At 37.6% G+C, this 20169-nt stretch overlaps 1 protein-coding gene across 2 annotated transcripts in view; it reads left to right on the top strand.

Annotated features, from left to right (window-relative positions):
- The window catches only part of MGA (MGA, MAX dimerization protein), an 81045-nt gene that overhangs the window by 21560 nt on the left and 39316 nt on the right, over window positions 1–20169 (top strand). For both annotated transcript variants that reach the window (XM_006882990.1, XM_006882989.1), the window contains exons 2-6: window positions 915–1866; window positions 2754–2832; window positions 2956–3051; window positions 17902–18033; window positions 18499–18603. In XM_006882990.1, coding sequence (XP_006883052.1) covers window positions 915–1866; window positions 2754–2832; window positions 2956–3051; window positions 17902–18033; window positions 18499–18603 — 1364 coding nt within the window. The remainder of the gene's footprint in view (window positions 1–914; window positions 1867–2753; window positions 2833–2955; window positions 3052–17901; window positions 18034–18498; window positions 18604–20169) is intronic.

Raw genomic sequence — 20169 nt, 5'->3', positions numbered from 1 at the left:
ATTTTACTTTGTCTTCCGGTGCTGCCTTTTGAAATCTTCTATTCAACTCTTCAGTATCTTGAATGCTATGGTCTTTATAAAATAAATGCTTTGTGTCATCTTCACTTTCAGCAAAAAAGGTTCTTTCATTTGTATCTCATAAGTTGTTGATGTGGAAGTAATGTTCCAGTTTTCATGCCATGGCTTTCACCCCATAATCTAGTTTCTGAGATTATTTACTAAGCATGCAGACTGAAGAGTATTGTAAAAGGATAACAACTGTAATCCACATTTGATAGTTTGTTCCTCTTAATGGCTAATTAGGAGAAAGGGGGACTGATAAAATTATTATTTTTTAAATTAATCTGACACAATAAAAATGTGGATCATATGTTTCTGCCTTGAACTAAATTGTCCCTTTAGTTTGGAAGGCTTAGTAGAGGCTGTACTTACCATTTTTAAGAGGAAAAAAGATCACATGGTAATGACATCATCAAACTACTAAAGATTATGAAATTTTATGCTTTAAAATTGTTAAAATGTTAAAATGCTTTCAGTCATACTAATTTGGTAGTCTGGAGGACTCAGTTTTTAATCACTGAATTTCTAGAGCTTGATACTGAGTCAGTGCTATCCAAATTTCAAAATTTGAGTTCATCAGAAATTTTCCTGTAGGAAGACAAATGTTTTCCAGTATCTTGGTTTCTAATGTAAATAGTAAGAGTATCACTTGTTAAAACTTAAAAATTATTTGTATATGTGTGTGTGTGTGTGTGTGAGAGAGAGAGAAATGATAGGAAATGTAAAAATGTTATAATTTTTGAAAAATCAATTTATAAAATGTTTATTTAATCAATTGCCAGTGATGTCTTATCTTTTTGCCTTGAATCTTGTTTCGTCAATAATTTTATCCTTTTTATCATCCTGTTCTCTAGTCTTGTTGCCAATAATTTTGAAGACTGCTCCCATGTAACTTCACCATTAGATCCAAATGGACCCTTCGATGTTGTCATTAAAGAGGAACCTCTAGATGATTATGAATATGAGCTTGGTGAGTGCCCAGAAGGTGTCAGTGTGAAACAGGAAGAGACAGATGAGGAAACAGATGTATACTCAAACAGTGATGATGATCCTATACTAGAGAAACAGCTAAAAAGACATAGTAAAGTTGATAACTTAGAAGCTGAACATTCCTCTTCTAACTGGCTACCAAGCAGCCCATCAGGTATTGCTAAAGCGAAAATGTTCAAATTAGATGCTGGAAAGATGCCAGTTGTTTGTCTGGAGCCCTGTGCTGTCACTAAAAGCACAGTGAAGATTTCTGAGCTGCCTGATAACGTGCTTTCTACATCTCGGAAGGATAAATCTTCAGTGTTGGCAGAATTAGACTATTTGCCTGCGTATATTGAAAATTCCAATGAGACTGACCTCTGTTTAGAAAAAGAATCAGAAAATGGTCTTAGAAAATATTCATCAGATTTCAGAGTGATACAGAAATACCCTTTATTTAATGAGCCTCAATGGAAATATCCTGATATATCTGACAGCATTAGCACAGAAAGAACACAAGATAATAATTCTAAGAGTTCATCTGGGGATTCATTTTCTGGAAAAGAGGACTTGGGTAGAAAGAAAACTGCTATGCTTAGAATTGCCCCAGCTCCAAAGGCTGCGACTGCTAGTCAGAATACCTCTTCAAATATCACTGGGAAAAGAGGGAGGCCGCGGAAATGGAAACTCTGTAAGGGAGGGCGGCCACCTAAAACCACTGGAAAGTCTCTGACTTCTACAAAGAATACCCCTCTGAGTCCTGGGAGTACTTTTCCAGATGTGAAGCCTGATCTGGAAGATGTGGATGGTGTTCTCTTTGTTTCCTTTGAATCGAAGGTAAGATTGTAATTTCCAGTGTTTTGAGAACTAATTAGTCTTTATATACTAACTGATAACCAATTTAAAGTCCAGTTTTTGTGATGTATTCTCATGTGTTTGGAGGAGGGACAGGCACTAAAATGGTTTAGTGACAGGTACCACAGCTCATAATAGCTCCCTATATATATGTATTTATATAGACTTAAAAATTTAGGTTTGATTAGATCTTAGTTCTTTAATTTTTTACTGTATTTAGTGGGAAATTTTTAGTCCTAAGTCTTAACTGGGATTTTCACCATTGCAGGCTTTTGAAAGACATAAATAGAATAAAAAGTTTGCAAACTCTTTGAGTCCATCTCCTCACCTTTTCCTAAAGCTTGTACAGTGATACTATTGGAAAAGCAAATATTAATGCTTATGTTTATTCTACTTTCTCACAGATTGATTATTTATTTATTTTATAATAACTCTTTGAATTGTTTTCTAGTATGTATTCAAAGAACTCTCGTTATCTATGTTTAAAACAGTTACATGGATGTTAAATTCTATTCTTTGTTATGTGAGTAAATGTCGAGGGTCTGAGAAATTCTTATATCAGTTGAAGTAAATACAGCTTTGTTTTGTTTTTTAAGTAAATACAGTTTTAAGCTAGTTAGCTGATTATACTTTTCTGTTGTTTTGCTTTCTTTTTTGCTTTTTATTATAAAATGATATTAATGTGAAAATATTTAGAAAATTATCAAAGTATGAATGAGAACAAAACATGCTTGTGTTTTGTAAAGCCAGCTTTGCTATTGTAAACATGATGATATATTTTTTTCCTTTTAAATTCTTTAAACTGTTAAACAAAAATGAATATCGCTTTTAGAAGTGATAGGAAGTGTACTTTTTTTTTTTAAATACAGGAAGCTCTAGACATTCATGCAGTTGATGGGCCAACAGAAGAACCTGCTAATCTTCAGACATCAACCACAAATGATTCAGGTATTAACTACATAATAGCATAAAAAAGAGAAAAATATTTGCTACATGGGTTCTAGGAGTGAAAGATGGCAACATTCCTTCTCAGTGTACAGCTTGTTGGGTCATCATTTGTTTTCTGAATAGGTTCCAGAGTAAGAATTTCCCAGTTGGAAAAGGAATTGCTAGAAGATTTGAAGTCCTTGCGTCACAAGCAGGTGATTCATCCTGCTCTTCAAGAAGGTAATAACTTCCTGAATGATTTACCAGCCAGTTCTCCTTTCCATCTTCTTTTTGCATTTTTCCTGTCTGCATACTCTCCTACTCTTTCAACCTCTTTTCTTTTCTCTTTCTTACTCACTCTTCGATTTAATTTCTTGCAAAATGAATCTTGGATGAAGCCTGGATTTTCTTCCTTTTTACACACACACACACACACACACACACACACACACACACACATTCTTATTATGTAATGTCTAATCAGAACCAATTCATAGCTGACTCTCCACTGAGTTTTGTTTTTTAAAATTTTGTATAGATACACAAAGACAAACATACACACCCATTTTTTGCCTCTCATTGTTGAACATTTTCTTTTCCTCCTCTCCTCACTCTCTCCCCCAAGTCATCCTGCCATACACCCCTTATTCCTGGTTGTTCTCGTGCATAGAATGCCTAATCATACATGCCTTTTGGACGGTTTTTCTTCTCATCTGTTCTAATGAAGTGTTTATTATCTAACAAATTTCCCATTCTCTCCCCAACCCCTACATGCTTGTCCTGTTTTCTAACAGCAGTGTTGTGCAGTATTTGTCCATTTCTGACTGAGATATTTCACTCAACATAATGTCCTCCAGGCTCCCACATCTTGCGTAATGTTTTATAAGTTCATTGTTTTTGTGTGAATGTACTAAGTTTTCCTATCCATTCATTTGTTGATGGTCACTTGGGTTGCTTTCATCCTGTTGCTGTTGTGAATAATGCAGCAATAAGCATGGATGTGCATACCTCTGTTTGCATTTTGGCTCTGGTTTCTTTGAAATATATTCCCAAATGGAGTTGCTGGGTCAAATGATATTTCTATTTCCACATTTTTGAGAAAGTGCCAGACCGCGTTCCATAGTAGCTGTACCATTTTATATACCCACCAACAGTGAGTAAGAGTTCTTATCTTTTTACAACCTTGCCAATATTTCTTCTTTCTGCCTTGTTGAACTTTACTATTGTTGAGTCAGCTTGCAGTTCTATAACTCCTCTCATTTATGTAAAAGCATGTTTACATGTTCTTTATACTAAGGGAAATATTTGCAACTGTGAAGGATTTGTCGTAATTTTACGACGCTTATATTATTCTGCAAAGAAGAAAAGTGTATCATTGTAAGAAAGTTGTATTTTTTTTCTGTTTCTCTGCCCATTATTTTCCATCTTTTTAGTGGCTTTCTGGGGGTGTCTACTTACCCTTTGGAAAAAAAAAAAGGAGAGACCCGGCCTTAGAAGAAGACATCATGTTTGGAAAGGTGGAAGGTCAGCGAAAGAAAGACCTTGAGGGAGGTGGAATGACACAGTGGGCTCAAGTATACTAGAGATGGTGAGGATGGCACAGGAATAGGGCAAGGTTCAGATCTGTTATTCCTAGGGTTGCTGTGAGTTGTACTTGACACCTCACCACAACAAACTTGCCCATATATGTTTGTTGTTATAGTTAGGACTGTAATAGAATACATTCTCCTTGTGCGACTGACAGTCTTCAAGTCAGAATTGACGCATAGTTGACCAGTGGATTTTCAGAGGCTGTGAGTTAAAATGGGAGGAGATTGCCCATCTTTCTCCCACAGAGCAGCTGATGAATTCAAACTCTATTCTTGTGTTGTCAGTGCAGCTCTGTACCAGTAGGACAGCAGAGCTCCCTAAATCTGTCTTGTATTTATTTAATGTGTTGCTAGTCCATTCTAGGTGGTGGCTTGTTGTTTTGTGCTGTGGAGTCACCTGCTACTCAGCTATGTACAATGGCTCTATTGCCTGGCATATCTTGAGGCAGTTTCACTGTTTCTGACACACCTGCCCCCATTTCTGCAGGTCCTAAGTCAGTCTGTCTCATCCAGGATCTTTCTCTCTTGCACTATTCCTCTACTCTTAAAAAGCATGATGTTCTTCCCCAGCGACTGGTCCCTCTTGGCCTCATGCCCAAAGTGTGTGAGACAGAGCTTTAAAATCCTTTCTTCCAAGGAACAACTTGGTTTCACTCTTTCCAAGATAGCAATCCATGATATATTCCCTACTCCAGTAGCACAACTCAAAGGCATGTTGCTGGGAGGTGCTATTCTTTGGAGAAGGACATGATGCTGGGAAGGGTGGAGGGTCGGCGAAGGAGAGGAAGACCCTCAACCAAGTGGGTTGAAAATGTGACTGCTGCAATGATCTTTTATGTGTAAGTGTGAGGATGGTGCAGGCTGATACCGGATTCAGATCTTTTGTTCTTTAGGTCCCTATGAGTCGTGCTTGACTCAGCGGCACCTAACAACAACATTCTCCCATATTTCCATTTTTTCCAAGAGAAACTTAAGTCAGCATTTTTTTGTAATAGCTCCCAATTTTTAGATGATGGCAGGCAGTTATAGAAAACTACCGTTTTCTGGGCACTGAACTAAAAAAAACTTAAAAAAGCATTAAGCCCATTGCCGTTTGGGTGTTTCTAACTCATAGTGACCCTTTCTGGACTGACTGTTTTTTCTCATTTGGAGAGACTGGTGGGCTTAAATTATCGACCTTTTGATTAATGTTCTAGCACTTAACCTTTGCTCTGCCAGCAGTCCTTGTGTAATTAATACCACTGAAAAATGAAAAATTTTATGTTGTATATACTTTATTGCTGTGGTCTTTGCTATCACTCATTATGCATCAGAGAGTTGGACAGACAGTGACTAAGGAGGATAGAAGAATGATGCCTTTGAGCTGTGGTGCTGGAGAAGAGTATTGAGGGTACCATGGACTGCTAGGAAAACAAACATATTCATCCTGGAAAGGGTTAAACCAGGAGACTCCTTGGAGGCAAGGATTCTGAGGCTTCATCTAACATACTTTGGATATGTTGTAAGGAGGGACAGGTCCTTGGAGAGGGACATCATGCTTGGGAGGGTGGAGGGACAGCGCAGGAGGGGAAGGCCCTCTATGAGGTGGATTGATTCAGTGACTGGGATAATTGGGATGGGTGTATCGGAGACAGTGTGATTGGCACAGGCCAGAGCAGAGTTTAGGGCTGTTGTACATAGGGTCGCTATGAGTCGCAAGCGACTCTGCAGCACATAACAAGAACATACTTTATTGCAGCATTATTTTGAAAGACTAAGCCTACAAACACTATGTGCCATTGAGTCAGAGCCAAATCATAGCTGATCTTCTGGTGGATTTTTAGAGGCAGTACATTGCATGGGAGGAGATAGCGCATCTTTTTTCTAAAGAGCTGCTGAAACTGTGGATGACCTGAATGAAGTGCTTGCTGCAGAGGACTGTTGTCTTCAATATGGATTGAAGCTCAACATCAAGAAGGCAAAGATTCTCACCACTGGGCCAACTGGCAGCACCATGATAGATGAAGAGATTGAGATTGTTAACAGTATCAGCTTGCTTGGCCCCGTGATTATTACTGTTGTTGGCTCCAGCAGTTAGGAAATTAAAAGATGGGTTGCATTAGGTAAATCTGTTAGGGACCTCCAGACTACTGAGAAGCACCGATTTCAGTCCAGAGACTAAGGTGTACCTGATCCAGGTCATGGTCTTTGCAGTTACTTGCTGTGCATCATAGAGTTGGACAGTGATTAAGGATGACAGAAGAAGAATTGATGTTTTTAAGTTGTGGTGCTGGAGAAGCGCCTTGAACTTCCCATGGAGGACCAAGAAAATAAATAGAACTGTCTTGGAGAGGATTTTGAAGCTCTGTCTCTTATACCTTGGGCATGTGGCCAAGAGGGGCCAGTTCTTGGAGAAGGACATCATGCTTGGACGGGTAGAGGGACAGCGCAGGAGAGGAATCCCCTGGATGAGATGGATTGGTGAGTAACTAGTGCAGTGGGGGTAGATGTGCCAGAGTCAATGGGACTGGCTTAGGACAGGTAGCCTTCTATTTTACTTAGGGTCACTATGAGTTCAAGGTATCTCGACGACACACAGAGCAAGGGAACACTACATAGTTTAAAATTAAGAAAGATGTGTGTAACAGTTATATCCTCTCTTCAAACCTATACAGTCTGTATGCTGAGCAAATTATTCAAGAAGCTGGACTCCATGAAGAAGAATGTGACATCAGGACTGGAGGAACCCTCCTCAACAACCTGACTTGAAACTATTTCTGCAAGAGATCATAGACTACAGCCTTGAATATGGATTATGTCTCAACATCAAGAAAATAAAAATTGTTAACCACTGGGCTGATAAGCACCATCATGATAGATGTAGGAAAGATGGAAACTGTTAATGGCTTAATCTTACTTGGGTCCACAGTCAAGTCTTGGTACAAGAAGTTAGGGGATCAGGAGACAGATGTATAGTACATTGAGAAAATTATAACCAGGAACCTCTCCAAATTACTGAGTCAGTAATGTCAGTTTGAAGACTAAGCTGTGCTTGATTAAAGCCATGATCTTTCAGACACTTGCTATTCATCTGAGAGCTGGATAGTAACTAAGGATGACAGAAGAATTTTTGATGCTTTGGCATTGGAGAAAGTATCCCATGGACTGCCAAAAAAAAAATAGATACATTAATGGTATATATTAACAAAACATACACCATTTCAATAATTTTTACTTGTACAGTTCAGTGACATTGCTTATATTCTTTTTTTCCTAGTTTATTAGTAATTTCAATGATAGTTTACAGAGGCTTTGGGTTTCCATTCATTCAGTGTTGCACCTTTCTCCCCTCCCAACCTTACCCCCCCAGTACACTACCCTCTTGGAAAAGTTAAAGACAAATTCTTTCATTGTTTTACAAACCTTCCCCCAGGTCAACTCCACTATGCAGCCTTCGCTCTGGACTCCTGTCATGACAAAAATTCCTAATCACATATCCTTTTTAAACAGTTTTCTCCCTCATCTGTTTCAGTGCAGTATACATTATTGAACCCATCTTTCTCAGTCTCCCCCCAACGCCAAGGTCAGTCCTGTTTTACAACAGTGGCACCATGCAGTGTTTGTCCTTTTGTGACTGAGATACTTCACTCAGCATAATGTCCTCCAGGGTCACCCATTTTGAATAATACTGCATGAGTTCCTTGTTTTTCAGTGCAGCATAGTATTCCATTGTGTGAATATACCAGAGCTTCTCTATCCATTCGTTTGTTGATGGGCGCTTGGGTTGTTTCCAACTCCTTGCTATTGTGAACAAAGCTGCGATAAACATGGGTGTGTGTATATCTGTTTGGATGTCAGTTATGGTCTCTTTGGGGTATATTCCCAGTAGTGGAATTGCTGGGTCAAATGGTATCTCTTATTTGCAACTTTTTGAGAAAGCGCCATACCGCCTTCCACAGTGGTTGCACCAGACATTGCTTATATTCTTGAAATTCTTGCTGCCCTTTTCCAAATCTTTTTACTACTATTAACATTAATTATTTGTGCCATAAACAAAAATTCTCCTTCACTTTTGTGATTAAATGCCATTTAATTGGCTTAGATGCAGTCATCATAAGACTAGTTCATACAACAGAATAAAACTCTTCCTACAGCAGCCTCACAAACACTCCTGTGGTTCAGCCAGTAGCAACTGTGTCACACTATTTTGTTGAAAATCCTTATCCTTTTTGCAGACCAGGCATGTCTTTTGTTCAGACAGACCCTTCCTGATAACATTACCTTTCTCATTTCTCTTTTAAACATAAAATTTATTTCTGTTTGAGTGAAAGTTTCCAAATAATACTCCTTTTCTCATTCAATCATTCATGTGCTTTTTGATTAATGAATCACATTATTTGGTCTATCCCTTATTATATGCTGCCTTGCCCTTTACCCAACTCAACTGTTTATTTTTACTCTTTTCTTTTCCCTGCCTACCCTTAGAAATTGTCCATAAATGATTGTGTGTAAACCTTTCCTTCAATTTTTTTATAATGCTAGTCTATGCTATAATTTTCTTTTTGTGATTGATTTCTGATAATTTTAGATTTCTTCCCCCTTCTGTTTTAGATTCATAAATGTTTAAGTGTTTCATAGATTCTTTAGTGTTGCTTACTGCTTCATTGCATGAATGTACTGTAGTTTTCTTTTGCTATTTGTCCCTTGATGGACATGTGAGTTTTTGTTGTTTTTCTTTGTTTCTGTTAATAAGGTGCAGTGAACATAAGCGAGTGAGAGAGTGCGTGTGTGTGTGTGTGTGTAAACACTCTTACTTCTTTGAGATAAATATATTTAGTAGTTAGATTGCTGGAGATTATATGGTGTTTTTATTTCCAATTTTCTGAGGAAGCACCCAACATTCCCACCTGGAAGGCATGGGAATCCCTGCCTCTACATCATTGTCAGCATCTGTTGATTTCTGTTTTATTGAATATTGCTGTTATTGCTGAGGTGAGAAATGTTTCATTGCTGATTGGATTTGCGTATCAACAATATTAGAGAGAGAGCTCTGTTGGCCTAGTGGACAGAAAGTTACACTACCAAGCCAAAGGAGAGTGATTTTAATCTGTGGCCCACAGGCGTGGTTTTAATTGTTTTTGGTCAAACATTCTTCTAAGTGGTATAGCACTGGTGTCCATTTAGAGGTAACTCTTGATTGTTGTGGTGCTAAACACTGAGACACTGATGTGTAAAATGTGATAATGGTTACTCATGGTGGACAGAGTTTGGTGGAGCTTCCTGATGAAAACAAGCTTAGAAGCAGGAATGGCGTCCACTTCCGAAATAGCTTGCTTCTGGAAACTATGAACTTGGAGAAATAAAAGTTATACAAGTATTCATGTCTTTTGTTCATGGGTCACTATGAGTCGTCTACGACTTGACAGCATTTAACAATAATAACAATAGCTCTGAGGGCCTAGTGGTAAAACGCTACACTACAGTTCTGAAAGCATGCAGTTTAAGTCCACCAGCTGCTCCTTTGGAAAAGGATGAGGAACATCCTCTTGTGCAGTTAAACTGCTCTGAAAACTTGTTGGACGGTCAACTATGGGTAGATTCTGACTCAGCTTCACACAACCACAATACCTAATGATCTTGAACATTTCTTAATGTGTTTTATTGATCATCTGAATGTTTTCTTTTATGAAATGTCTGTTTATGTTCTCTACCTATTTTAAAATTGTTCTTAGCTGCACTGCAATCCCAAAGACATGCAGTTCAAATTCACCAGATGCTCTGCTGGAGAAGGAAGGGCCATCTTCTCCTGTGCCTCTTGGGTCCGATTTGATGGTACACAATAAGAAAAAAAATCGTTGTTGTTCTTATTGAAATACTGGCATTTTCTGTAAGGTCCTTGTTAGATAGGTCATTGCTGAATATTTGTTCTAAGTCTGTAGGTTCTGTTTTTATTCTTTTGGAGAGGTCTTTTGATATACATACAGATTTAATGTTTCAGAGATCTCAGTCATCTAGTTTATCCTCTGTTGTTTGACTGCACATTGCCTTCATATTGACTGTCTATTTATACCATTGAGTGGAGTCCTTAAGTTTACTCCAGTTATTTCTTACGTGGGCTTTGTAATTTTGGGTTTTATGCCTAGATTCTTGATTCATCTTGTGGTAATTTTTGGGTCTTTATTTTCCTGCAAATAGATATTCTGACACAAATGATGTTGACATCAATTAGAATTGACTAAACAGTAAATAGTTTGTAAAACTTAGAAGTCTGGGAACTGCATTTCATATGTCTACCACCATTTACATTCTGTATTTTAGAGAAGATAAGTAAATTATTTAAACATATAATCCAGTGGTGTGGATTAGTATTTATTATTTCACTGATTAGAAAATTAGAGCTAGGTAAAGTTAAGATTGGAAACCAGTTATTCTCATTTTAGTTTTTATATCCTCCACTGCCCTCAAGTTGATTAGGGCCATTATTTGTTGTTAAGTGACATCGAGTACAATATGACTCATAGTAGCCCTATGAACAACAAATCTGTACCCTGTCCTATCCTATGTTGTCCTCACAGTCTCTGACACACGGGATCCCATTGTGCTTTATTCAACTTTTTCAGTCCTGGTTGAAGGTCTTCATCTCTTTCACCATCTCTCCACATTCCCAAGCATGATGTCCTGCTCTAGTGAATAGACTCTCTGAGCAACTTGCCCCAAGTACGTGAAACAAAGCTGCACCTTCCCCAAGACATGACTGTGTATTCTTTTGCCAGTCCATATTTTCTTTTATTGACCTTAATTTTATTCCCTGTAAAAATGCTTATTCTGAAACAGCAGATCTAAATAGAAAAGGTCTTTTATACAGATAAGCTCCATGAGAGCATACAGACATTAGCCATAATTAATCTGTATAATATCTTCATGATTTTGGAAAACAGCATTGTGAACTTTTTATTGGAAATGTAAACTAGTGATTTTCAGTGATGGTTAAGTAATACTTTGGTCTTCTTTGTCCTTAGTTTTATTATAATTTAGGTTAACGTCATTCCTAAAAGATCAATTCCTAATATTCCAGCAAATACATAGAGGCTCACATATTGTAAGTACTAATAAAAACCAGAGAATCAGTTGCCATAAATAGGTCATAAGATCAGTCCGTGACAAGTTTATATTGATGACCTCAGAATGCAGTTGGACCATTAAAGGTTAAATGCACAAAGAATCTCAGTTGTATATGTTTATTATTTCTGTTATCTTTTGTTACTATTCCATCTAGTTGGAATGGATTTATGGCTTACTCCTCAGAGGGTTTTCAGAGGCAGTAAATTGGATGGAGGAGGTTGTTTGTCTTTCTCCTGTAGAACACCTGGTGGATTGAAACCATGTACCTTAACTTTGTAAGCGCAACTCCTTACCACTAAGCTACCAGAGTTAGGGTGGGGAAAGAACAGATGACTTCGCATCTTAAAATAATACATGTTTATTATCTCTTTGGGTCAGAAGGCCAGACTTATCTTAGCCAATTAAATCTTCTGCTTAGGCTCTCCTAAGACTGCAATTAGGATGTTGGATAGACCAGGCTTCTCATTAGTAGTTTGACTGGAGAAGGATCTAGTTTCCATTTTCTTCAGATTGTTCTAAAATTTTTTTTGTAACTCTACTAAGATGAGCAGTAAACTCTGGGATGATAACATATACCCAGTTGTGCACTCCTACTTAGATGTAGTGGGAGGGGGTTGTTATTGTTGATAGTTGTCATGGAGTCGAGTAAGACTCATAGCCTGTGAAAAGCAGATCTGTTCTATCCTGTACCATCCTCATCATCTCTGACACAATTTAGCCCATTGCTGCAGTTAGTGTGTCAGTCTATCTCGTTGAGAATTTTCCTCTTTCGCTGACCCTCCACCATTTGATGCCCCTCTCCAGGGAATAGGCTCTCCTAACAGCAAGCCGAGTGTATGTTGAGATGAAGCTTTGCTATCTTTGCCTCTAAGGATATTTCTGGCTGTACAAGACACATCCGTTGATTCTTTGGGCAATTTGTGGGCTATTTAATGCTCTTTTCCAGTACCACAGTTCAAAGGCACCAATTCTTTTTCTATAATCCTTACTCGTTGTTCAGCTTTCAGATGAATTGTAAGTGATTGAAAAGACCATGGACTGAATTAGGCACACTTTTGTCTTCAAACTGACATCATTGCTCCTCAGTATTTGGAGAAGTCTTTTTTGGCAGCCGACTTGCCCAGTGCAGTATATTTCCTGATCTCCTGACTGTTAGTACTAGGGGTGTTGATTCTGGATCAAAGTAAAATGAAATTGTTGATAATTTTTTTATCTTTTTTTCCATCTAGCATGATGTTGCTTAATTGGTCCAGTGGTGAAGATTTTTGTTTTCTTAGATAGTAAAATATAATAATCCATATTGAAAGTTGTAGTCTTTGATCTTCTGTAGCAAGCTCCCTCTAATTTTCAGCAAGCCATGTTGTGTCATCTGCTTAACAAAGATTTTTAACTAGTCTTCCTTTAATCATGATGCCAATTTCTTCCTCATTGAGTCTAGCTTCTTGAGCGATTTACTTAGCCTATAGATTGAGGAAGTTTGGAGTAATGATACAGCTCTGATGCACACATTTCCTGATTTTAGACCATGCAGTGTTCCCTTGCTCTGTTCAGACAAGCACTTCTTAATCTAGGTTTGTTTTTGTTGGTTTTTTCCCCTTTCTTTGTTTTATTTAAATTTATTATTAATTTCAGTAAAAATTTACAGAGACTTTGGATATCCATTCATTCATTGTTGCACTTTTCTCCCCTCCCAGCCTTCCCCCCTAGTACAATACCCACTTGGAAAAGTAAAAGAAAAATTCTTTCATTGTTTTACAAACCCTCTACTCCACCATATAGCCCTCGCTCTAGACTCCTGTCATGACAAAAATTCCTAATCATATATCCCTTTTAAACAGTTTTCTCCCTTGTCTGTTTTAATGCAGTATACATTATTGAACTCATCTTTCTCAGTCTCCTCCCCAACCCCAATATCAGTCCTGTTTTACAACAGTGGCACCATGCAGTATTTGTCCTTTAGTGACTGAGATACTTCACTCAGCATAATGTCCTCCAGGGTCACCCATTTTGAATAATATTGCATGAGTTCCTTGTTTTTCAATGCAGTATAGTATTCCATTGTGTGAATATACCAGAGCTGCTCTATCCATTCGTTTGTTGATGGGCACTTGGGTTGTTTCCAACTCTTTGCTATTGTGAACAAAGCTGCGATAAACATGGGTGTGCGTATATCTGCGTGGATGTTAGTTATGGTCTTTTGGGGGTATGTTCCCAGTAGTGGAATTGCTGGGTCAAATGGTATCTCTTTGTAACTTTTTGAGAAAGCGCCACACCGTCTTCCACAGTGGTTGCACCATTTTACACCTTCACCAAGAGTGAATAAGGGTTCCAGTTTCTCCACAATGTCGCCAGCATTTGTTTCTTGCTGTTCTGTTAAATTTTGCTATTCTGACTGGGGTGCAACGATATCTCATAGTTGTATTTTAATCTAGGTTTTGAGTGAACGTAATGAAATGTTCTAGGATTCCCATTCTCTGTTAGCCATAATTTGTTATGACCCATGTAGTCAGATATCTTTGTAGACATACATCTTTGCATAATCAGCAGAACTCAGAGTTCTTCTGGTATTCTCTGCTTTGAGCCAGAGATGGGATGGTAGTTGTTTTTAACACATTGCCGCACACTTTTAAAATTGAAGACCATGCTTAGAAACACATTTGCTGTCATTTGCGGCGATGTGTTAAAGTGCTGTTGGGTTGCCTGTGACTCATAGCAACCCTATGTACAATAGCTATGAACTCTGCCCTATCTTTTTTTTTTTTAAATAAAATTGAGATTCTGATGAAAGTTTATAGAGAACTTGGATTTCTATTCATTCATTGTTGCACATCCCTTATCTTGAGCCATTCTCATTCTCTCAGAGACACCTATCCCTGTTACGTTACCGAGTCGGTCCATCTCATCCAGGGTCTTGGGTCTCTTGCACTGTTTGTCTACCTTTCCAAGAATGATGTCCTTCTCTAAGGACTGGTCTCCTGGCAACATGCCCACACAGTATGTGAGAAGGAGCTTCAAAATCCTAGCCTCCAAAGAGAAAGGTGAAACTTCCTGAGGACAGACCTGTTTGTTCTCTTGGCAATCCACAGTATGTTCAATACTCTCTCTAGCACCACAACTCAAACAAAACCCTTTTATCCTTAGTCATTGTCCAGCTCTTTGATGCATAGCAAGTAATCGCAAAGACCATGACTTGGATCAGGCGCACTTTAACCTCTAGACTGACATTGTTGCTGTTAGGTATCCTGGAGAGATCTCTAATAGCAAATTTTCCTAATGCAATTCATCTTTGCATTTCCTGACTGCTGGTATTAAGAGTGGATTGATTGTGGAACCAAGCAATCTGAAATTGTTTACAACTTCAATCTCTTCTCTGTCTTTCGTGGTGCTTCCAAATTGGCCCAGTGGTGAGAATCCTTTTTTTTTTTTTTTAATTGAGCTTCAGTCTGTATTGAGGACTATAGTCCTTGACCTTCTGCAGAAAACATCTTATGTCCTCCTTGTGTCAGCAAACAAGGTTGTGTCACCTGTACAACACAGGTTGTTGATGTGCTTTCCTCCAATTTTGGTGCTATATTCCTCCTCATAAAGTCCAGCCTCCCAACACAAAGGGAAGAAATCAAGAAGTTACTAAGAGAGGATTTCAAAGGGCAGCTCGGAAAGACAAAGCAAAGTATAATAATGAAATGTGCAAAGAGCTGGAGTAGGAAAATCAAAAGGGATGAACTCTTCTCGACATTTCTTAAACTGAAGGAACTGAAGAACAGATTCAAGCCTTGAGTTGCAGTACTTAAGGATGATGTGGGAAGAGTGTTGAATCAATCAGGAAGCATCAAAAGAAAATAGTACACAGTCACTACACCAAAAATAATTGGCTGACACAAGAATTTTAAGAAACAACGTATGATCAAGAGCCAGTGGTGATAAAAGAGGAAATTGTAGTCTGATCTGAAAGAATTGGCAAAAAACCAAGTTCCTAGGAATTGTTGGCGTACCAATTGACATATTTCAACAAACAGATGCTGCACTGGATGTGCTCATCAGATTGTGCAGAGATACCTGGAGGACATCTTTCTGGCCAACTGACATACTCATTTGACAGTATGGAAATGACCAAATAATACCACACACAAATAAGATCCTGCTGAAGATTATCCAAAAGCAACTATAACTGTATCAACAGAGAACTGTCAGATGTGCAAGCTGGGTTTAGAAGAGGCCGGTGGCACTAGGGACATTATAGCCATTGTTAGATGGATTTTCGCTGAAGTAGGGACATTATTATAGCCAATGTTAGATAGATTTTCGCTGAAGTCAGAAAGTGCCAGAGGAGTATCTGTCTGTTTAATTGACTACTCCAAGGCATTTGATTATATGGATCACAGTAAATTGTGGCTAACTTAGAGAAGAATGGGAATCTAGAACACATAATTGTGCTCCTATGAAACCTGTGCTTGGACCAGGAGGCAGTCCTCAGAACAGAGCAAGGAAACAATGCATGGTTCAAAATCAGCAAAGATTTGCGTCATTGATGCATCCTATCTCCATATCTTTTCCGTCTATATGTGGAACATGTCATTCACAAGTGGTGGGATAGAATTAGACAGATACAGAATATCAGATGCCACAATCATGGGAACCAAATTAAGGTTTGTCTTTCACCATTTATGCTTATAATTTTTGCTCTTCATGTTGTTACGTACCATCCGTTTGACCATGACTCATAAAGACCCTATAAACAATGGATCTTAGCCATATTCTGTTCTCTATTGTCTTCATCATTTCAGGTATACTTTACTGATAAATACTCTTATATACAGATAAAAAGTCCATTGTTTCAGTCATTATGTCAGTCCATCTTGTTGAAGGTTCTCTCATGCTGATCCTCTACCATTTCAACCTTGATATCTTTTCCTAAGGACTGGTCATCCTAGCAGTAGCCCTAAAATATATGAGGTGAAGTTTCTCCATCATTGCCTCCAAAGACCATCCTGGTTTCACTTTGTCCAAGAATTTGTGTGTGCTTTTGTTCTTTCATAGGATAGTCAGTATTCCTCCATATAGCACCACAACTCAAAGACATTGATGATTCTTCTGTCATCCTTCCTTATTGTCTGATTTCAGACATATAGCATGTAATTGAAAAGACAATAATAGCTTGGATTGAGTGCACCTTACTCTTTAAATAGAAATTTTTTCTTCAGCCCTTTGGAGAGGTTTTTGACAACACGTTTTGATTTCCTGACTGCTTGTATCAAGTGTTGTTTGTGGATCCAAGTAAGATAAAATCATTGACAATTTCAGTCTTTTCTCCATCTACCATGATGTTGCCTATTGGCGCAGTGTTTAGGATTTTTGTTTTCTTGATGCTGAGATGTAATCTATATTGAAAGCTGTAGTCTTCACTTTTCTGCAGCAAACATTTCAAGTCCTCACTTAAAGTAAGCATGGTTGTATCATTTGTATAACACAGATTGTCGATAAGTCTTTCTCTGGTCCTAATGCCACTTCTTCTTCAGAAAATCCAGCTCCTTGAATAATTTTCTCAGTGTACAGATTGAAAACGTATAGAGAAATGATACAGCCTTGATATATACCTTTCTTAATTTTAAGCCGTGAAGTGTTCCCTTGCTCTGTTCACACAACAGCTTCTTGGCACAGGTTCACATGAACACAGTTAAGTATTTTAGGATTGCCATTCTTAACAATATTAGCCATAATTTGTTGTGATCCATACAATCAAATGCTTTTTCATTCTCAGTTTCCAGCTAAGGTCCATCTGACATTAGGAATAATGCCCTTGGTGACGTGGCTTCTAAATCCAGTTTGAATTTTCTTGTAGCTCTGTGTCAGTGATTTTTCAGCAGATGTAGTCAGTGTGATTCTTTTGTAGTCTGTGATTTGTATAGTTGCTGATGGTGTTTTCTGTAAAAGACATTTGTAATGAATAAATTATTAATTGTATACAATCATTATATGTCTAGCTTCATTTCTGTCACCAGGGTAGCAATTTTCTGTAACAGTCCTCTTTGTTTTCCACTTTTCCCATTACAGTCACCAGTTATTATTAATGAATCTTGATTCCATGTTTGATTGATTTCAGATTGCAAAAGTTGGTAGAAATCTTCAGCTTCATCATCTTTGGATTTGGATTTGGTGTATATTTGAAAAATCTTATTTTTTCTTTTCCAACATAATAGGTCATATGATTGTCTGATTTGGAGTGGCCAGTGTCAATCTATCTCTGCTTTCTAATGCCTAGAAGATTGATCTTTATGTATTCTATTTCATTCTACTCCATAATTTTATTTATTTTTGTTAACCATTAGCCATCCAAAGAAAAAGAAGAAACATTAGAGAAGTAATATGATTTTTGAGTTTTTGTTATGTTTTTGTTTTGTAGTGGGCTTAAAGTTGAATTCTGTGGATCCAACGATGAGCATAGATCTTAAATACCTGGGAGTACAGCTCCCTTTGGCTCCAGCTACTAGCCTTCCTTTCTGGAACCTTACAGGAACTAATCCTGCATCTCCTGGTGAGTTTGTAGCATTTGTAAAGCAAAACATTTTTTTTGGACATGTTGTAAGGAGGGACCAGTCCTTAGAGAGGGGCATCATGCTTGGTAGGGTGGAGGGACAGCGCAGGAGGGGAACACCCTCTGTGAGGTGGATTCAGTGACTGGAGTAATTGGGATGAGTGTATGGGAGACAGTGTGATTGGCACAGGACAGAGCAGAGTTTAGGGCTGTTGTACATAGGGTCGCTATGAGTCGCAAGCGACTTGACAGCACATAACAAAAACATAAAATTAAAGTTTTCTGTGATGAAAATGAAATATCTGTTAGACACTTTTTAAAATACACTATGGTCAAAATTTTTTTATATATAATTGTGATCATAAAAAAGGATTGCTAAATTTCAGATCACTTTTTAATCATTAACTTGAAATAAATACTGACTTGCTCTACTTTTTGGTTTTCTCTTTAACCTTTTTCTTACAGATGCTGGATTTTCCTTTGTTTCTAGAACAGGGAAAACCAATGACTTCACCAAAATTAAAGGATGGAGGGGAAAGTTTCACAGTGTTTCTGCTTCTAGGAATGAAGGTAACCGAGTGTGTTCCCCCACCTCCAATTTAAAATGTATTCTTAGATATGTAACAAAAATGTTTTATTGTTAAAAGTAATTTTCATTCATATTATCTATCCATGCTTTAAAGTGAACAGAAATTATTTTACCAGTTTATGTTTATTGTATTTACCCATAACCACAGCCCTGATTCAGTCCATATGCATGAGGTTTATATAGTTTCTGAAAACCTTATTAACTGTACTTTACTTTTAAATATTCACTTTCAAGAGTTTTGTAATGAGTGATAACTTTATATATCAACCTCAACTTTTGAGCTAATTTCTAGCCAGTTTCCTTTCTTTGCACTTATTGGATGTTTACATTCTTCTTTTATTTATTTTTGGTTGTATTTGAGTGAGTTAACAAATTTTTTTCTGTTCTTCATTCATACCTACACATTGTTTTGTAACATTAATAATTAATAATACCTTGTCATTCCCTTATTGTATATATCCTTTCCATTTACCTATGTTGTTATATGACTGTTATTTATTTATAATTCTCATTGCCTTTTTATTTCCTTCCCACCCCTGGTAACCATCCATGAATGATTCTAGTCTTATCCTTTCTTTAGTGTTTTATAATTGTGATCTTGTACAATATTTCTCCTTTGGTTACTTAACACAGTTTGTCACTCAACGTAATGCCATCGAGATTCATCCATACAATGCAGTTTTGTAAATTTTCTCTTGATCTTTAGTATTCCATGGTGTTCCAGTGTATAAATGTACCAAAGTATTTTTAATTATTTGTCTGTTGTGTTGATTGCATCTCTTTATTATTGTAAATAATGTGTGTAAACCATAAGTGGGCATATGCTAGTTGATGTTGTGGCTCTTTTTTCTTTAAGATAATACACCCAGTAGTGGAATTGTTGGAACAAATTATATTTCTATTTTCAACCCAAGATATGCAAGGGGTAGTGGGAAAAGATACCCAAGAACTGTGCAGTAGAATACCCAGATAGTGTCATAATGTGAACCTGGACGTGGTGCAGTGAGGCTAAGAATACACAAGAGTATCTAGTTTGAAGCTAGGACTCTAGTCGGACTATGCCTTCATTGAGTCTAGTGGCTGACTGTTGGCTAGTCACTTGTCTCTTAGGTGTGAAACAGTCAGCAAACACTTGAAAATGAGACAGATTCTTTGCATATGGAGCAGAATTGAGGGACAAGGAAACAGGGTTTAAGGATTATTATCTTTGTTATCTTTATTTTTTATATTTTAGTTGTGGAAGGTGTGGGCTACTGGCTGGCCATTTTACTGAAGCCTGGTAGTTTGCATTCTAACAAGATACATTTGCCAATTTGTGTTAATATTTGTATTATTTCAGAGTGTAATTTTTGACTGTCACACTTACTTTTTTGGCTCTTTAAAGAAGAAACACTTCGCATTCTGTAGCCTATTGTTGCCATGACTATAACAATAGACTTAAACACCACAGATATTATGAGATGGTACAGGATCAGGCAGATTTTTATACTGTTCTCTGTTGGGCCACTATGAGCCAGAACAGCCTTGACTACACTTAACCATATTTC

The sequence above is a fragment of the Elephantulus edwardii genome, unplaced genomic scaffold, assembly GCF_000299155.1.
Source record: "Elephantulus edwardii isolate Elephantulus edwardi_28Jun2011 unplaced genomic scaffold, EleEdw1.0 scaffold00026, whole genome shotgun sequence".
NCBI lineage: Eukaryota > Metazoa > Chordata > Mammalia > Macroscelidea > Macroscelididae > Elephantulus > Elephantulus edwardii.
Note: the sequence above shows the minus strand (reverse complement) of the source record. Positions and strands in the feature narration are given on the sequence as shown.